This window comes from Cuculus canorus, chromosome 1, assembly GCF_017976375.1.
Source record: "Cuculus canorus isolate bCucCan1 chromosome 1, bCucCan1.pri, whole genome shotgun sequence".
In the NCBI taxonomy this organism is placed as follows: Eukaryota; Metazoa; Chordata; class Aves; order Cuculiformes; family Cuculidae; genus Cuculus; species Cuculus canorus.
This window is the reverse complement of record NC_071401.1, coordinates 78,906,521-78,927,052: the sequence shown is the minus strand read 5'-3', so window position 1 is coordinate 78,927,052 and position 20,532 is coordinate 78,906,521. Positions and strand designations below refer to the sequence as shown.

Sequence of the window (20,532 nt, the reverse complement as noted above, 5' to 3'; positions counted from 1 at the left end):
CTATTCTCCTTGACTGGACCTGCTCAGAGGTGCTGTGCTGGGCACAGTGGGAACTCACCTCAGGCCACGTTTGCAGAGCAGCCCAAGATGGTGTTTGCATTGGCTGACTTATTCCCTCATCACCTCATTGCCAGCACTCTCTTATTACACCAGTCCTTTGGCTCCCCAAAGATTTCACTGGATTCTTCTGCCATCTGAATTGGGAAAAAACAGGCAATGCTCAGGCTAGCGTGAGGACACATCCTCACATGAGAGTGTTTAGCAGTGCTGCAAATACCAATAATACATTGGTATTTGCTTACATTGCAATAGATTTCTTATCTTTTTGGAGTAAAGAGAAAACAGTGAAGATGTTTTTTGAGTGCTGTAGTATTTCCCAAACTATTTCTGCAGCCATAGCTGCAATCTCATTGAACATCTTAGGGGGCAGGATAGGCTGCATGTACCAGTAAAGAGAGCTCTGAGCAGCGCTGGAACCAGGTTCAGCACCCACAACGCGTTTGGCTCCAGGATATGCTGTAAGCCTAACCTGTGAGCCCTGGAGGACCTTCTGGTGAGTACATCCCAGGTTTGAGCTCTTGGGGGACCAGGATAGGTGTCCTTGCATACACGGGGGTTCCTCTCCCACACCAAACACTAGCTCTGCATCCTCCCTTCTCTGCTTTTGTCTCTCAGTTGGGAGCCGTGGGGTACTGTGTAATGACCATCAAAGCTGTTTTTCAAAGGCATATCTGGCTTGCTGTGCTGCGGGGACCCTTTGCAGCAAGCAGAGAGGCCTCGCAACTGGGAGAAGAGGATTCTCCAGGAGCCAAACAATAAAGATTGGATTTCCAGACATGTCCAGCCATGGGCCTGATCCTGTGATGTCAAGGGTAGCACTCTGCACCACCTTAGGGAAAATAGATTCATGCCAAAACAAAGAGAAGGTGGAAATCTGTGAATTTGCCAACCTTCCTGTGTAAATGTGTTTTCACTCAGCCCTGCTAAGGAATTTATTCCCACTGTGCTCCCTCAGGGGTCATGCTGTTTTCCGCATGCAGTGGAAAGAGGAGCAATGTATCCAGCTGCCACCTTCCTGGCATGGCACATGCTGTCCACCATCCCCAGCAACGGGAACCCACTCTGCTGAAAGCCAGATGCAGGACTTATAGTAAGCTGAAAAAGCTGGTTTTGAATCAGTTATACAGCTGTTCAGATGACTAGAGATAATTTCATATAATTTGTCCCAGAAAATCGTAGCTTCTAGCACAAGTGAAATGCTGTCAGGATCCCCCAAATTCACTGTTTTTTCATTAATATTGCCTCACAGTGTTCCTCCATAGCAAAAATATTAATTTAGCGTGTTTGTTTCAGTGGGAACTTACAGAACCGAGTGTATGCATTTCACAAAGTCAGTTTTCCCAATTAATAACTGAGATGCTCATTTTGACTCAAGTTTCCATTCCTCCTTAGGAGATATTGAAGAAAGCTAATGCACTCTGAATATTTTCCCTCCCAGATTATTTCTGCTGCTTAGCATTGGAAACTCATCCTTCATTAGGGGCTGATCTAGAAGCCATTGAAGTAAATGAAGCAGGTGGGGTTTTTTTGGTTTTTTTTTTTTTTTGGTTGGTTTTTTTGTTTGTTTGTTTGTTTTTTTTTCCCTGACATTCCTTCCAATTTCAGTGAGCACTGCATTGGAATTGGGAGTAAATTGGCTAGATGAGTTTGTCTGGAACTGGTGAAACAGCTCTTGTTCTGCAGCTTAGCCCTAAATGTGGTGACATTTCACATTTTCCATGCAAATGTAGGAAAAGTATCTTCAAATGGCGTGAATATCTTCTTTTTCTCTTCTTGTCAAACCAGAGAAGATTAATTTTTAAAGTAAAATCTGTAAGGGGCATTCATGGAGAGCATGACTTTGATCAGGTTACTCTCCTAGGCAGGAGTTCCTCTAAGCAGCCTTGGTTTTGGTTTTCTAGTTTTTCAAACCACTGTAAGACATGAAGTTCTCTGTCAAAAAACATTAGAATGAATTATTTTGAAAGTCTAGCAGAAACTTATTTTTTCACGGATACTGTATGATAAATAATGAAGATGACTAGATTCATTATTTTTCTACTACTCTGTGTAGTGCAAAACTCATCCTACAGCTTTTTTCTTTGTTCCTTGCCATGTTCTAATTTGAAGGGGATAAGGATTAGAAAGCTGTGCATACACTCTTTAGGCCCACATATCAAATATATTTCTTTCTACATTTAGAAATGTCAATACTATACTGGATCAAGTCTTCCGAATAAGTTCACGAAGTGTGACTTCCAGGTGATGCAGAAGCCTGTTGCTGAGCCAAAGATACCAGTTCAGCATAGTGAGTCTTTTCTAGCAAATGTCTGTGCTAGAAAGTTTCAAAGATTAGTTCCAGATGCCTCCGCAGTGCTTTCAGTATGATAAACAATGTAAAGCTGTAAGTTTTGGTTGATGCCTCCAAACAATGTAAAGCTGTAAGTTTTGGCTAATGCCTCACCTTTGGTCAACATCTTCTGTGCCACTAATGTCAATGACAGGTTTGCACAAAGATAAAGTGCTGTAACAGTTCAGCCTGCAGTAGCTGAACATTTTTTTTCCATCAGCTCTTTCTTATTGCCTTCAACATCTCAGGTTGAGGAAGAAGGAAAGCAAGGTGAGAAAGTCTCAAAATGTGTGGATGAATGATGTTGGCCCTTACACCTCACCTCTGAGGTACAAGAAAAAATCTGACCCCATATATCCTGCAGTTGTACCCCAGCAGTTACGAATTGCCAGTATCTCATACTGGAGACCGCAGAAGCCTCCACTACGCTACACCATCTGTCATATGATTTAGTAGATCACAAGTGATGGCTCTGCAGCCTGAAAAAAATAAGGAGAAAAAAAAGCAGGAGAGAGGAACAAAAAAGATCTCTCATGTCATATTGAACTTATTTTTCACTTTCCTCCTACTGCAACAAGATTTTTCTTAAAGATCTGTCCTATTGATTAGGCTTTACCATAGCACACGACAGCATCTGTTAGGCGAGAGATGGCTAAAGCTTCAAGTACTGAATTGCTCAGGTCCAGCCTGTAACAACAGGATGCCAATGACCCGACCTGACATGGCATCCTTTGAAGACATGCTTAAAGCTTTTTAAGCTTTCTTGATAAATTGGAAGTCATTATAAATGTTTTATAGCTAAATGAAAGTAGTTTAAATGACCTAGGGCTTCATTTTATCTTACCAGCTAGAACAGTAACCTGCAGATTTTCCAATACATCTGGAAGCTCTTCAGAATTAATCCTAGGTCTCTTTCCTTCCATCCTGCTGTGTGTCCTCTTTCATGAAGGTTATTTGTCCAGGACTTATCTTCCAAGCTATTCTTTCTCCTCTTGCAATAGTGTCTTTAAATGAAACCACTTCACTGTCTAATCCTGCTACTTCTCTGAGTGCAAGGTAACTTAGTTCTTAAGCGTTGTTTTTCCAATAACCCTCCCAAGCATTTGTTTAGGAAAGCTGTGTCCTTCTCTGTTACAACCCTCTAATTTCCCTTATTTGAGTTGTAACATTCTGTAAGTCCTTCTACCCTTGTTATTTGACTTTTTATCTGTAGGCACTTTCTCAGTCAGTATACGTCTTTCGAGTGACAGCCATGAGATGTTCTGTGATACCTATCTGATATCAAACCATTTCTGCTTGTGACAGTTCATAGGCCACTGACCAGCACGCTGAGTGCTCTTCAGCATCATGTGGCCATTCCTAATCGCCATGTTTGGTGGGTCTTGTCCATTTGCATGCACCATTTATGTCCAAAATTTAGTCAGATAATTTCAAGATTCACAACCGATAGCTGCGCAGCCGTATGTTCTTTCTGTCCAACTTCAAACAAAAGAAGACCCACAGGGATTTTGTGCACAGACTACTCCCATGACTGGACCTAGGTTTATATATACAAGGCAAGAGTGGATCAGTCTTCCCATGGATACCGCCAGAATATCTCAATTCCGATCTGCTGAATATTTTAGCACGCTATTCAATGCTAATAGCCAAGCACCACAAAGCATGCAGGTGAACTTGTGATACGGACACTCGAGGCACATGAACTCCACTACAAAAAAAAAGGAATGTACAGACATCCATCAGCTGAGAAGAGTTTTGCATTCCTATTGCAACCATCTGCAGTCATATAGGGGAGCTATATGCAATAGGCTCTGACATTCATTAGCAACATCTGGGCGCTGAGGATTAACATTAATCCTGGCATTACATCCTCATTTAAAGCAGAGGCTCTGGAATGAGGGTCTGGCAAAAGTGAGCTCTGAATGTTTATCTACCAATGAAGTCTCCTAACTTCTCATACAAACTTGATTTACAGCTGGATATCCCCACCCTTCCAGAGCTCATGCGACTACAACTGAGCTGGGGTTTTCGTCTACTGAATTAACCATTAATCGAATGCTGTTCCACTTTAAAAAAGGAATAAAAATACATTTTACACAATAAAAATGACAAATATTATGATAACTAATTTGAGTCAAAAGCTAATTTTGCAAAGCAAAATAGATAAGACATTTGTCTTGAGTTCTTACTGATTCCCCCTTCCAAGGCTGCCAATCATGTCTGGATACATGGTCTCAAAAGACATGAAGACGACTGTTACCAATTCTGTCATAGGAGTATGTGACAGGAGAGTCCACAGAGCTGAGGGGGGTATGGTGAGATAAAATGCAGAACTGGCTTTTTACCATTAATTTACGTAATGGGTTAGGGATCACACTTGTCAAGACCTCTAGATTTCTTCCCAGTCCTGAGAAAGCAACAAAGCTTGATAGTTAAAGGCAACCATGCTGGGAGGGACAGGGGCATGGGCACGCACACATACGCACCAGTACAGGCTTGACCAAGGTGTGGTACCTGTATCTATAATATCTCAGCAGAAACTGATGAAGGAGACAAACCAGAGTGAGAAATGTTACAGGCAGACTGTGTGTCTCCATACTACATCTTACTAGGGGAGATTTACAAAACATGAATGCCTGGCAGCTACAGAGTATTTTGCCCTATCAAGGGAAAGGCAGTGAATTGGATGCAATTTAATTTGCTTTTAAACTATTGGTCATTACAATGCCTACATAAGGTACCTGATGTAGGCCATCTCAGCATGTCCATCACCTCACCAAATTGGCAGAGCTGTAAGAAAGTCAGGAAAAAGGTTGGGATATCCCAACATTGGGCACAACATATGTGAAGCTGAGTTGTGCCTCTTGTGCATGGATGCTGTGAGCTTGGAGTGGCATGTCTCCTCCCTCAGGCCTGGCTTCACAAATGCAAACGTTCTGCAAATGCTCCTGTCATATCCTAGTCACATTTCTGACACAGACCTTGACATACTCCCAGGGGCTGCAACAGCCCCTTTGCTGCAGGACACATAGCAAAATTTAGTGTGCTAAGCCACGTCAGTGAAAGGTTGCTTTTCACGCTCTTTCTGCTGATGGTGTTGAGGAAGAGCTGGGCCTTGGCACAAACAGCCTCCCTCCTGCAAATGAAGAAAAGAGTGAAGAAATGTCGGTACCACATTTAGCTTTATTGAAATTGAACAAATATCTTTTTTAATAAACTCTTTTACAGCAAGTGTAAAATTTTAATGTTTGATTCTTCTTATGTTACAGGTTGTCTTCTTCTGTGTAAGCAAAAATACCATCTTTTTTTTTTTTTTCTTTTAAATTTTCTACTTTAAAACATGTAGGAAGGATTTGAATAACGCAGATCTGGCACCAAAAGGTAACAGGTTCTGAAAATCACAGTACAGTTTTAAAATTCTTAGATTAATTAATGATATTTAAAATGATAGCCACTTTGAGTAAAGATATAAATTAGAGGTCTGTAAACAAGTTGTGTTTACCTATAGAGCTATTGATTGCAGCTACAATGAGAGCAATAATAGAAACTCAATGCTAAACTGAGCTACACTTTTGAGGAAACAAGTTCTTACTAAGTAGTGTGGTACAGGGTAGCACAATAGGTAAAATACAGTTTGGCACCTCAAGTTGCATGTAAAATCAGCAGAAATAAATGAAATAAGTGCACTGTCTTCCAACAAAAATAAACCGGGCAGTTTCACTGGTTTTGGAGTGTCAACTATCAAATAAATCACACGACACACAAGTTCAACCCCAAAATTACAATTCTAGTAAAGCAAGATAATATTAAAATGCACAGCGACAAGGATAGTAAAGTATAAACCTTTTTTTTTTTCCTTTTTTTTTTCCTTTCCTTTATCAGTAGAAATAATTTACAACCCACAAAAGGACTCCTTGGTGAAACCACTAACTACAGACATGGTCACGGAATGTAGCTCAGTAGACTTGTTTCAGATAGAAAGGCAACATTATCCTGAAAAAGTTTGGTCCTCTCATAACTCACTGTACTGTAGCCACCACAGTCTCTGGTTAGATGTTAGAGAAGAATTGTTTGCTTTCTGATTCTCTCTTGTTTTGAAAGATATCTTGGTGATAAAGCTGGGTTAAATTTGGCCCCACTTATATATGTCTGATCAATGCTGAATCTGGAAGAAAAACATTGAGAGTACATAGCGGGAACCTTCATTGGCTGGTATCATGGCATATTTTTTCATGCAATCACTTTTCGTTCTATACTTCTTTTCCTCTTTCTTCATTTTTCCTTCTGTGTCCTGGGGCAGGGGGAAAGAAACCCTCAGTCCAAATGACAGAAAGACTTTTCACTGTTTATTTACATGTGGATCACTTTGGCTAAGAAGTCTTGGCGAACCAGAGTTGCCTATTTCTTGTGAATGTCCTCATGCCGTATAATTTTGTATGTAATCCAGTAAAAGATGTTGAAAATTAGGAAGGCGAGTGGGAACGCAGCACGGGATATTGTATCAATCCTTTTTGCACGGTCAACAAACTTCTTTTTGATGGACTCTGAATCCTTTGGTGGTGCTGGAGGTGGGTTGGGTGGAGTGGCCTTGACTGCTGTGCCATCTTTGACTTGGAGGCAGTGACCCATGCCATAGCCACTGAAATTGAATCGACTGTCGCGAGTGACTTCATCTTCCTGAGGGATAAAGAAGACAAATAAGACACACAATCACCTGTCTATTCAGCATGTCATACACTTGAGTAGCTGAGGTGCCCTCTCCAAAGCAGCTAAGCAAATGAGCTGGTTAAGCTACGATATGAAGTCCAGCTTTCAAAGATGAGGAAGGAAGCAATTAAAACTTACATAAAAATACATGTAAATTAGGTGACTACCAGTGTTTGTGAATCAGAGGTTTAATTTTTCTAGCCATGAATAAATTAAGTGCATCAAGCAGCAAACTGTATCCTGGCCGCATAGGGAAGAGATCTGACTCCACAGGTTTCTCATTGCTCTCCTTGGGCTTCCTGTGGGGAGGAAACACAGTCACGTTGGTAGCAGAGAGTCTTCTCCAGCCAGGATTAACTGAATGACCCAAAGATTCAGGGGCCCAGGTTCACAGCAATGTGTTTCCCTGGCTCAGTCTAACCACAGCCTAGCACCTCTGTTGCTGATCTATGAAACAATCCCTCCTTGCTCACAGGAGCACTCTGACGATCAATACTTCAAAGGCGCCGAGCACTTGGATTTAGTAGTAACCAGGGGTTAGGTGCAATGATGTGAGCTAATATAGCACCATCTTGCAGAAATCCATTCTCTCCCTCTCTCTCACTTCCCTCCACCACTCTGGTCCCCCCACCCTGCCCCTTTCTCTCTCGTCTGTCTGAGTGGGTAATTGTTTTTGGAGAGGTGAGTAACTACCACTGAACCTTATCATCATGATATCTATGTGATAAAAGGTTTGTGATTGGGCTGGTAAATTTTCACTGCCATTTCTCCTGTCTGATAGCACAATAATATAGAAGTTAACAGCTATTGGCAGCCCTCCATGAAGAATTCAAAACCAACAAACAAGCAGCTCTATTCTTTTTCATCCCAGCAGGGATGATTTGTAGGTCCAGCAGCTTGCCCTAGTTAAAGATCTTCTCTTTGACCAACAAATACTGCGTTGTTGACTTAAAATTACCTCTTCTCGGACTCGCAAGGAGCCCACTCGTTCACACGGAATACTCCCTCATCTCTCTCACTAACCTACACCCTTCTGATCTTAACAGAGAATCAGAAACTGTGAGAAAAACAGTACAGCAGCAAGGTATTAAAATAAAGAGTACACTTGCTGCAGTTGGGGACACGGAGAGAGGATAATTTACACCTATTCAGGATGTAAATTACTGCTTCTTCACAGAAGCACCTCTTTCAATAATTGCATTTTTCTGTCTCCTGAGCTCCGGCATTGGAATTGAATATATCACCAGACTTGCTCTCCTTACCTTGGAGCTCATGCACAAACATGAATAACTAGTAGTGTGATCCAAGACTGCCAAATGAGAAATACTCACTCTGACTGCTTATGACATTGAATGTTTATTGAAAGAGGGTAAGCAATAAACAGTGCTTTGAAGCCCCTGTCACTTCAGCCTGAGGACTGATCTACAGTGTACCTGTGAGCAGGTGGATAATTGCTGTATTGCAAGGTTGTCTGAGCACTTATTGAGGTTTTATATTCCTTTCATTCCACAAGATCACCGTAATTTAGAAAAAGAAGCATCATACTCTCCTTTTTCAATTTTATTTATTAAGAGTTCGCAGTCCCTCTGTGAAAACTCTGGAATTCTGCTCTTCCTAGTGATTATTAATATATAAAGTATTTTAGAGATAAACCCACTGAGACCCAAGTTCTGGATAGTCTTATAGGCAAGGCTTGTCTTGAGTGACCTAAAAACACCACAAAGTCCCCCAGTTGTACAGCGAGCTGCCTTCCTTGCAGCACTTTACCTTTTACTGACTTTGAAGGATATAATGCATGCCCTGGACCTGAGAGGTGATTAAAAAGAGAAACAGATTTTCAGCAGCTGTGTTGCCATATGTACTTCATTCATTTTTAAAAAATTTAATTTCTGTTACTCATGTGGGATCTATCGGAGGAAAGAAAATGTACTGAGCTCAACACAGGACTCAGAGAGTCCAGATTTCCACTGCGCCCTGCTGGATCACAGCTTTGTCACGTGGGGCTGAGCAGTTTGTCTTCAATGTCACAGCCCTGCTTTTGAGTTTACTTTGTTGTAACTCGAGTGGGAAGCCTCTGCCATTAGGGACAGGGTTAGCTAAATCACGTTCTTTCAGTCTTCAGTGCCCAACCTTTAGCTGTAAGGAGCCACCTGTTTCCCAAGGGGATTCAAAGCCCTGCTTTTCTCCACAGACAGCTGGCTGTGCCATTCCTTTCTCACAAGACCCAGGGGGAAGAGTACTCGGTCCTTATGTCAGTATTTTATTTAGGTCTGCAGCAGATGTTGATTTACCCTGGATATAAGAGGCATAGCACTATCCAGGGGTATGAGGAGCACAGGCTTGGTTTCCTTCTCTGCTTGCGTGGATTTGAATCTCCTTCTCCCCCATAAATCTCTGGACTGGTTTGTTACCTGTTTTCCTAAAACGGAGCTGTTTGCTGGTAGCAAATTAGTGTGTGTTTACATAGCTTTTTTTGAAACTTTATCAGAAAAGCTTTTTTTCAAAGACCAAATAATTTATTAAGATAATAGCACCCTGTTTGTGCTCTGTTACTTGTTACTGCATTTGATACTACGCTCTTCCAAAACCTTAGCACTAGAGACACCAAGGCTATAGCTGTTGTGATCATCTAAGTGCCACTGGAAGCAGACAAAGCCACAGCCCTTACAATCCCACCTCTAACCCTGGAGGTGCTACAGCTCCATAACCACCATGCAATTTTTCAGCAGTAAAATCTGCCAGGAGCTGAAGGGGCTTTGCAGTCTGCCTGCCCTCTGCATGCTGCCAGCATCTGCAATCTCGCAGGCAAGACCTCACCCCTTCAGAGCCCTCCCATTTGACTAGATATCTTCTGAAAGTCTCCTGGGTCATAAGGTCTCTGTCCTTTCCAATAAAATTGGCTAATGGTGCTGAAAACTAACAACAAACCCCCACAATGATTGACAACAAAACTCTCCCGGCTGGGAGAACAAATTTCCCCCAATCTGAGCTGGGAAGATACTCTTCTACAGAGTTGAGCTGGAGTCCTTTTGGCTCCCTGAGCCCTTAAATAGGTTCCACCTAAGATGAAACAGCAGGAACAGAAAGTTTTCTTTCCTGTTGCTGAAGAAAAGGGATCTGGGCTTCAATCGAAGTGGTAGAACTTGGTTGTCCTGCTCCTTATCGGTCAACTCACTCTGGTGTGGACTATGCCAACAAGTTTTCTCCCAGAAGAACCTGCTCCACTGCAGACAAACACTACACGCTACAGTCATGAGCCATGTGGTGGCAGCTGGCCTCAGGAATAATAAAATCCCCCATATGGGTTACTTTAGCAGTACAAATACAGTTTGAAAACTGTCTCAAAGTCAGAATAGTCTTATGGCAAAGGTACAATTTGGCATTTCAGATTATTGTCCAACATTCTGCTACATAAAAAGGATTTTGGAGAATAGTCACGGAGAAAGAAAATCAAATTTATATTCTTTGATAAAGGCAACTCTTTTTTGTTGTGTGTTTCAAAATATGAGATGAAGAACTGACCACAAGTGCCTTCCCTTATCATAGTGGATATGTCTTCCTTCAACCTAGAGGCTTGGCGAACTAATGGGCAACCTACCTAGGGTACCTTCTAGTAGGGTTGCAGAGTGACCTTTCATTCTCAGGGTCATATTCAGTTCATACCATCTGATGTACCCTACTATGGAGACTCATCCAAATACAGTCTTCAGTCTGTGCTGTTCACTGCGTTATTCACTGGTAAAATAGTCCAAATGACTTTGCAAACATCTCTATAATTATTTTAATCAGATTACACATCAAACTCACTCATTTTAAACTAGGCGGGATCTTACTTGTTTAAATCCCAGGCTATTTATGAGTTTAAATATTTTAAAATGAAAATCAAGGAGCAGCTGGAAACCACTGGACATCAACTGGAGTAGCAGAATTGACTGCCACTGAAGTAACGGACTTTATCCTTCTAAAGGAGTGCAAAGTTAGCCCTGCATAATACATAGTCATAACTCAATCTGTCCTTGATAAAGACATAGAAAAAAAGAGTCATAAGCTAGGATGAGAAACAGAAAATATGAACTAAATACCAAGATGAAAGTGTCTTTTGCTGGTTTCCTTTCAGATGGATATATTTCTGAGTATTTTAGAAGGATTATTCTTTGAAAACTAATGATATTTCCTTAAGTTTGGTAAAATACTTTCTACAGATGCTTTTTCAACAGCATAGGTTTATGTATATTATCTTACAGTGTCATAATGGATGTGCTTAGTTGTTGGCTTCAACAATTTTAATCAAACAGGAATTACAATTTTCTGTTTTTTATTTCCCTTTCTGAATTTCGTAATTTTCTGTGCTTTACAAAGTAATAGCATTAGATTCTCTTGACTTAGCTTTACAGTAGGCAACATGTAAACCAGGGGCATTATATTTCTGAGAAGGTTTTCTTTTTTAATCTTCCATTTTTGTAAAGCTTTTATATCTGCTCCATCAGCTGCTGAATGTAATTCATACTACCGACTTCACGCCAAAGCAATCAGGAATGGGAAAAACACTTCAGAAAATCTAGGTCTTTCACCTCCTTGCATGCAGAGCTTTCTGCACAATGCATTCCGAAGTGCTTTTTCCTGATCACTTTTAAATGCTTCTTGTCAGCATTGCTTCAGTTTTAACAATGAAGAAAATGAGAGAGAGGCTAGCTTCAAACAGTGTGTTTAATTTACTCTCTAATGTGATTTATTCATTTAATTTTGCTACTCTTTTTGAAACATATGGTGGACAAACAATTTAAAAGACTATCTGGTTTAATTAAATTTCAAGGACATAGGAGATTCATTTTACGTATAAGGTAGAGATCATCAGAGAAATTTTCCTTTTGGCATTCATAAGTACTAAGTTAGAAACCTACAATAAATTTAGATCTGAATGAAAAATGGAGTCTGAATGAAAAATAGGGATTAGACACCAAAATAGCTATGGAGTCCTAATTCATAAATTATCTTTATGTTTTGAGACACCTCCCGTCTATCAGTAATTTACATAACACATAGTTTGTATTGCAAAGACAATTGTGCTCACATGGTTTCATACACTGAGTATGTGGATGAAGGCAGTTTGGCTGAGAAACATGTTTGAGTGGCTAAGTGACAAAATAGCAGTAAAAGAAACATACAGATGATAAGTGCAAGGTAAAGCATATTTCAAAAAGATAACCTTAATAACATATAGACAGAAATGGGCTCAAAACTGGTTCTTTCCTGGGTAGGAATTTGGGGAATTACCACATAGGCAATTCTGACAACATTAGTCTTCTGCTAAGCAATAGTAAGGCAATGGCAAATGAAATAGAAAACATCATTCTTCCACTTTATCCACTCACAGTGTCATCAGTTTTTGAACATAAGGAACATTTCTGGTCACCCAAACTCTGTAAAGACATAGCAGAATTAGATAAAATACAAAGAGGAGCTGCAAGAATCTTAAGAGACATTTTCTCCATGAGAAGAAACAAAGTACATGAGATCTCTCCATCTTAGAAATGCTGTATTTGGGGAAGAACACCAAAGAAATAATAAAATCATAAAGTTAATAAAAGTTAGGAAAATAAGTAGAGGGGCTTTTTTTTTTGGGGGGGGTGTCAATGCAGAAAATAGGATATAACACAATAACACTGTGAGGGAGAAAGGCAGAATTTGGTTTTTAAAGGAAGTTATCTTTCATCTACATGTGTAAATTGTTGCGTGAGAACATTTCAGAAGATTAAAATGCACATAGGTCCATGTGCATCTATTGAAAGCACGGCCTAGTTCATACAAAAATGTGCCCTCAGTTGCTCACTTTCAGAAGACAGAACAGTCCTTCTAGGTTTGTCTTGGAGTTTTTAAATACAATTTGTCTCAATATCCTTGTCTGATCACTGTTGGAGAAAGGATCCTGGAACAGAGGCCATTCCTTCTCACCAAATGTGGCATGTCCTATGGGAATGAATATCTTCCTCCTTTTGATAATATGCTGGGAGCAGGAGCCTATGTTGAAATGTCCTACATTTTCCCTAGTCTTTAGTACTTTGTGTCTTGTTTTTCTTTTCATATAGTTCTGCCTTGAGGCTAAATCATGTTGATACAGAAAGAGACGACTCTTACATAGCAAACCTATGTGTTCCAGTTCCTTAGATTGATGAAAGAGGGAAGATGGAGCAAGCTTTGGTGGCATTTGGTAATAAAGAGGTTATTAAGAGACTTCTCTGGTTTGTTCCACACTGAAGAGCTCTGGATCTCAGTTCAACTATGCCAGATGCCTTTCTCAGCCCTCCTTAATCCAGGCTTTAGATAGGCACGAGGTGACATAAAATTGTCACTTACCTCAATCCTGCCCAAAGCAGACACCAAACACTTCTCAGAATTTGGCCTAAATATTGTTTTTCCTAAATATTATATTCATCAAGGTGTTTCATCAAAAACATAAACAGCTTCGACTGATCCTACTGTGTGATGTTGCTCACACCATTTTGTGTGACAGTGGCATTCAACCTTTTTCTACCTCTCCTTAACACCAATTTTCCTATTCACTGAAGTTTATTTTTTCTTTCATTAATGTAAGGCTAATGCCTTACAAAATCTAAGTAAAACACACTTTGTATTATAAATAGCACTGACATTTTATTTAATGGAAGAGAAAGTGGTCATTGTGGCCTTCCGCGAGGGTTTCTAATGGACAAATTTAGATTTGTTTTAGAAAACTGTGCTTAATAGTACTTCCTATCTCCAACAAACAGCAGAAGAATCTCTGAAGCATAAGTGATTTACTTACTCATTCTGTAAAAACAGCAAGTGAACTGTTGTTAATACAATAATGAAATGGTAGTTAATGTGGCTTCGCCCTCTATGAGTAGGAATTGAACATTATCCAACTGAAAGAGTAACATAATTTAAACATGTTGTGGAGCAAAAATATTTTCCTGGCTTGAAATATCTTTAAGTGGAATGTAAATTTTTCAGGGATTACTTTAATAATACATATTATACTGTCAGTAAGGGTGATTGGTTTGTTACCACAAAAAAAAAAAATTTCTTTTTCTTTAGTAAAGCAAGGCTTCCTTCTCTAAGTTTTGAAAATGTGGTTACTGTAAATTTCTTATTCAACTTCATGTTTTATATATAATACAATTAATATTTTAATTTTGGGGAAGGGAGGGAGAACCAGATGAACTGCTGTTTTGCAAAGCATCATAAGCGTTATGACAGAGTAATAACTCCTAAGTAACAGCAGATCTATTCCTGACATGTCTTTGTTTCTCTTTGTTTTAAATCGAAGTAATGCCTTAAAATATCCAGACCAAATGACCAGTGAGTGTCCTATAGACAACATCTGACTAGATATTAAATTCTTTGAAGACAGTGAAGTCTGGAGAATTGACTGTTCTTGGAGAACTCTACTGCCAGTCTTTGGTGAAAGTAGAGGCTGGTCAGTTTATCAGTGAAGATGGCATATTAGTCTGTTTTACATCAGACTAATACATGTTAATGACCTAGATTTGAAGGATAATCCGCTCTGACCAGAAATCTGTCAGATACAGGGCAACTAATTTCTGCTCATGCTATCCACATGCAAGGCTGAGCAAACTGCAAAGCTAGTGTTGAAATATGCGACTATTTCAGCTAGAACATGGCATAGTGTTTAATGGGCACATCAAAGCAAAATAACGTGAAGCAACACTGTATGTGCTAAAATTTTAGAACCTCAAAGACCTGAAACACCCAAGGAAACATTCCTAAAATTCACCTTTCCTGCTTTCTTTTTCTTTCTGTAAAACATCTGCTTCTGGAGAGATAAGACAGGGCACAAACAGACACTCCCACCACCCCTGTGACAGCAGTATTGAAGCCCCAGCCTCAGACTTTAGTGCCCTCCTGCCCTGGAACCTGCTGCAGGGCCAGCAAGTCATGTCCTGGGACAAAGGTGAACAGTGCCCCCACCTGTGGGACAGGCTGGGGGAAACTCCTGAGCTCCCAGTCACAGATAGGGACATTTAAGCCTTTATTCCTGACAGGCTTTTTCCAGGGAATCAGGTTCTCTGATGTTTTTCTCCAAGCATATTTAAATATTCTGGGGAAGATGGTTTTCATCGCACCTTTGGGAAATTTCTCACTGGTCTCTGCCTCAGCTGAAATCATCTTAGATCACTTTATTAGAGCACCCCTGTGCCCTGACCTTGGCATCTCAGAGTACCTCATTTGTTAAGCAGTCAGCATTTAAAAAGAAAAGAAAGAAAAAAGTGTGCATGTGCATATAGGGGCCGTAAAAGGCATTCACAATCTAGAGATGACTTCTTTAAGGTCCCTTCCAACCCAAACCGTTCTATGATTTTATGATTTGATTCATGAAGATTACCCTCTAGGACAATGTATCGATGGGGATTTTTTTCAGGCTCGTGTTTTGATTCCCTCAGCTCCCTCAGTTTTCAGGGCCAGTCTGCAGCTTGTCCTGTGGCAGGTGAAGGACAGTGGACACCATCCTTCCTACCTGAGCGAGGGCTGGGGACAAAGCACTGGGACCTGTGGCATCCGTGCCCATCACTGAGCACTGGCTGTACCCCACTCCGTGCAGGAAAGGGGAAAGGAAATGGGAAAAGGAAACCAAAGAGTAAAGGGAAGGGAGAAGCTTTTTTCCTCTCTGTTAGTGGATTCTCTCTTTCAGGTCATTTGCTACAACAAATACCCAGGACAAACCCCAACAAACAGAGAAGGAGATTACCAGAGCTTTCTCAGACAGACTTCATGCATTTAATTTATGCAAATACTGCACAAAACAAATTAAATATTGCAAATTATATTAATAATTTAAATCCTGTGGCTAAAAATAGTGAAGAATATCTGAATAATCTTGAAGTGTTCACATGCAAATTTTTTAAGTCTTTGTTTTTTGATTTTTTCCTGAGGAGACAAGCCAACGGGTAAGCAAACACCTTCCTTTTCCAGTTATCAGTTCTTAATACCAGACTTCCAATAACTAATGTTTTGGGGTTTGTTTTCTTTTCTTATCTTCTGTTACACAAATTATCCTTTCTGGCTTTGCATATCATTTAGTTCTTGTTCTTCGCCAAGTTCTCAATCTGGATTTCTGTAGCTGCTTTTTGATAGCTCTGAAGTGTGGTTGGGTTAAATAAAGTATTTGACAGCTATCTGCACTTCAAGCTTGTTTCTAAAATTAAATTTTTGCATCTTAGAAACAACTTGACTCTTTAAAAGGTATTAGACATTTACTACACAAATAGACTTCGGTATTTTCATATTGATATTCTTCTGTGAGGGTTGCTTTATAAAACTTTGATATTGCGTTTTCACAGCAAAATTAACAGTCATCATGAGGTAAAAATCAATGACACTTAATGCTACAGCAACTTGATAGTGCAGTCTTTACACAGAATAGTTGGGGGATTTTTCTCAGTGGTAATTAATAAATCCACAAATCTTACAAGGTCATTGGAATTATGCGTACAACATAAATTAAACAGGATCTCATTTAAAATGGTTTTGATACTTTTTACTTTACTGTATTACACACATATACATAAATACACACACACACAGTCTGTATGCACCCACACATGTAAATATGTGTACATGTATACTTGTGGGCATTTACTTCATTTAGGTATCTAATCTATTTTGTATTCCCTAAAGACATTTTGTTAGTGGGAAGTCCACCCAGTTAAGAATTTCTGTATTTCAGTTTAAGGTTATGAGCTCTCTCCAGTTAGGATCTCTCTCCAGAGCATTTATCAAACTGCAAACTCCATTTTTAATAACTTCTGGAAATCCTAGCTTTTCTCCTTCAGACTGGCGTGCAGTTCTGAAGAGCAGGGATACAGAACACATGGGCAAGGGTCATTAAACCTTTCCAACCCTCTCTGCCCATGAGCAGGCTCTGTGGTGGGGTGCTGGCAGCTCTCCAGGAGGACCATCTGCCTAGACTAGTAGCTAAGCAACAGATTGCCTGGTCATGGGCTCTTATTACTTGGGAAAACTAATTAAAGGACAACCTGAAACAATAGATTAAAAGTCTGTAAGAAAAGTCAGCACAGGTACAGGCAGTTGAAACACAGAAGGATGGCTACAGCAGTAGAAGAGCTATTCTTGGGAGAGGATATCAGATGTTCATCTGAACTCAAGTTTTCCTCAAGAATATTAAGGAAAATGGGAGAAGAAATGTCTGATTAATTTATCTAGAGCAGAGAGCACAAGAATAACATCAAAATAAAGGGTTGTTATGCCAGCAGTCTTCTTCAATCAGTGCTCACATTGCTTGGGTATAAGGAACTCACTGAGACTCGCTTTGAGGGCCTATGACCACCTGACCTGGAGGTCCTATTTGTGAGAGGATAACACCTTGGTATGGTTAGTGTTCAGAAAATATGCCAGTAAGCCAGACAATAAAGGAGTTGAGGAGCCCTCCGAGAAAAACAGACCCAGCAGCATGGCTTTCTACTTCACTGGACATCCAAGAGCCTCGTGAGTACCAGGCAGGAGCACTCTACCAGTATGAAACAAGATGATGGGCTTGAGGAAAACCTAAACACTGCAGAGTAAGGATAACACACACACTGTGCATATATTACAAGTGGGCATTAATCTGATTTCTTTGTTTGCTGAGCTGGAAACATGAATGTCATCTTAAAACTACTAATGTGAAAAATGGGGAAATTGATTAAGGAAAAGGTATTCAATAGCCACTCTTGGTCCTTTTGCTTCCCAGTCTCCTTCCTTCTGCACAGCTCCCTTCTCTTCTACTTTTCTTCCTACTACATATATCACTGCTCTTGCCTACCTCCTCTTTGACATTTTGATCCTCACTGATTTCTAAGTATGTGACCTCTTCGGCTTGCAAAATTCAGACTCTTCCTCAACTTCTTCCTGCTCTTGTGCCTATCTGCTCTTTGGAGCTAAATCTCTTCCTCCAAAGAAAAGACAAACCATAAAATTAGAGCTCCACCTTTTCAAGAGCACCTTTGTACTGAGAGGTTTTATTCTACCTTTTAAGAATAACCAGGAAATAGTTGATTTTTTGAAATGAAAACCTTCCACTTTTGGATATCCACAGAGCTACTAACTGCTCAAATAGTACCCGGTACCATAAAGCATTTTGAAATATATTGTTTTTCATTTGCACTATTGCTCGTGACATACAGCATGCTTCATTCCTGGCATGGAAAGCTGAAGATTGCCAAGTGTGTTGGCCCATGGCGAAGTCTTTGCCTTTGTTCTGACAGCCCAGAATGTGTGACACGAATGTTGGAGGCTTTGTAAAATGAACACAATGACTGCTGCAAAACCAGCAAATAGGATTTAGTTTTTAATTCTGAGTTTAAAGCTCAGCAAAAAGAGTTGTGGTTTGTGCATAGTACATGTTGTTCTAGTCTACTGAAAACTGACTAATGTGGTAGTATATGCAAATAGTAATAGATTAAAGATCTGGCATGCTCTGGAATACTCCAATGATACGTCCAATCACAGCAGTACCATCTGCTTTTCCTTATATGTGCTAAATTTATAACACTATGCTACTTTCTATATTAGTTACACACCACCTTCAGAAAATTATACTTAACACATCAGCAATATTTGGGCTTTGTGACTTATCTTTAGCAAACAGTTAGTAAATGTCTCTGCAGTTACTCTCAGCTCTCTTCTTAAAGAAAGAAATTTAGAAATAAATAACATTGATTATATACTCCTTTTTATGATTGAAGGAATGGTAGTGACTTGCAATTCAAATGTTATTTTCTCGGGTTTAATCTCACGCAAGAATTTTGACAGACAAAAAGGTGACCAGACTTTCACCTCAAGCTTGGACACCAGTAAAACACAGGAAACCTGATTTTGTACAGATAAATTAAAATGAAGTCCTTCTGTATGCAATGGAAGTTTTACCATATTGCTAACCGTACGTTCTCGTCAAGTGGTGTTCAATTTGACATTACAGAGAATATCACCTTTCTGATCAATGCCATAAACACACCTAGAAAACATATGCATATGTTCTCCCTGTAATTTGGAAAGAAATAAAAAATGATGGAAGAAGACCATTGTGCTGACTCCATACCATATGGGCACTATCCCCCTTCTCGTGCTTGCTCATTGACACTATGAAGTACAAGAAAACAGAAGACCAGGCAAAGAAAGGCTTGTTTCCATGGCTGTCTGGGTTTCCATGAACCTCTTGCCCTGTCGCCTTAGTGGCTGGATGGTTTATTGACGATCCCAGAGCTTATCTGCAGTGTCTTTGCATGACACTGCACTTAATTATCTCTCCCCACAGAATGAAAGGCTGAGTTATCCCTTCTTTTGGTCTGAGGGGAGCAGGTATGTGAAACTGCGAGATCGGTGAACCATCACCTGAGGGGCCAGCTGTCTAGAGGATATTTTAAACGTTTGACACATTAAAGTAGATAGTTTTAGCTTGCCAGTCTTGAAATGGCTCCTAAAATTAACATCAATATAAAGAATAAGGCAATTTGTTTTGGATGATTAACAGAATCTAGCTCATATATCCAAGGTGTGACAATTCCAATCACATCTTCATTTCAATTTACAGGAAAGAAATGAACTAGGCTTCATTATTGTTCATACTGCTGGTGCTATATATTTGACACGATAATCTACAGTATTAGTCAGTAAATTGACTCACTGGACTGCCCTTGATCATATGCTTCATTTTCTGCTCAGCAGGGCCCTCTCTAACAGCTATATATAACCAGGGAGAAAAAAAAAAAAAAAAGAGACAGTTGTCTCTTAGATCATTACAAGATGATGTTGCATTCAGTCCTCCTATTCCTTCAAAGGTTATACATTATGTGATCTTTTTGCCATCACAGATAATATATGGCTGCTGTTTGTCTGACTTGTCAACTCCTCACACAGAAATCCAATACTCGCCACTTGTCACATATTCATTTCAGATGTGTGTTTTCTTGCAGGGCTCAAATTGAAACAGTCACTGTATTCCTATATCTCTTGCCTTGTGTGGTCCTTCCTTGTCAAACCGCAGCTGTCACGTTAGCAACCCACATGAGTACTTGCAGCAAACGTAAAATCTCCTGATCATAATTAAAATTCAGCATGCTTTTCTATTAAATAAAGACAATCTTTGTACATCTTAATCCCTAGTTCTGCTCTTCTGCCACTGTTTTCCAAATGTCTGATTACTGAGCTAATTGCTCAGGCAGGTTGTTTTTAGACTGCATCATGCATTTATGTTTTATATGACTGTCAAAATAAGTATTGGATTAGTCCTGGCTTCTCATCTAAGTGTTGAAAAAATTGTTTCCTCGGTTCAGACAAAAGTTAAAATTAGGAGTAGCCTCTAAAACGGGCTATAGGGTGAAGGGCCGTTCTCAGTGCTAAGGAAGGATGACAGCACAGACTCTGAAAGCAGACAGATCAGG

General features: G+C 39.9%; 1 protein-coding gene across 9 annotated transcripts in view; it reads right to left on the bottom strand.

Annotated features, from left to right (window-relative positions):
* Positions 1–5,561: 5,561 nt before the first annotated feature.
* GLRA2 (glycine receptor alpha 2) overlaps positions 5,562–20,532 on the bottom strand; it is a 131,485-nt gene continuing 116,514 nt past the window's right edge. For all 9 annotated transcript variants that reach the window (XM_054056573.1, XM_054056569.1, XM_054056570.1 and 6 more), the window contains one exon: positions 5,562–7,066. In XM_054056573.1, coding sequence (XP_053912548.1) covers positions 6,788–7,066 — 279 coding nt within the window. In that variant the 3' untranslated portion in view covers positions 5,562–6,787. The remainder of the gene's footprint in view (positions 7,067–20,532) is intronic.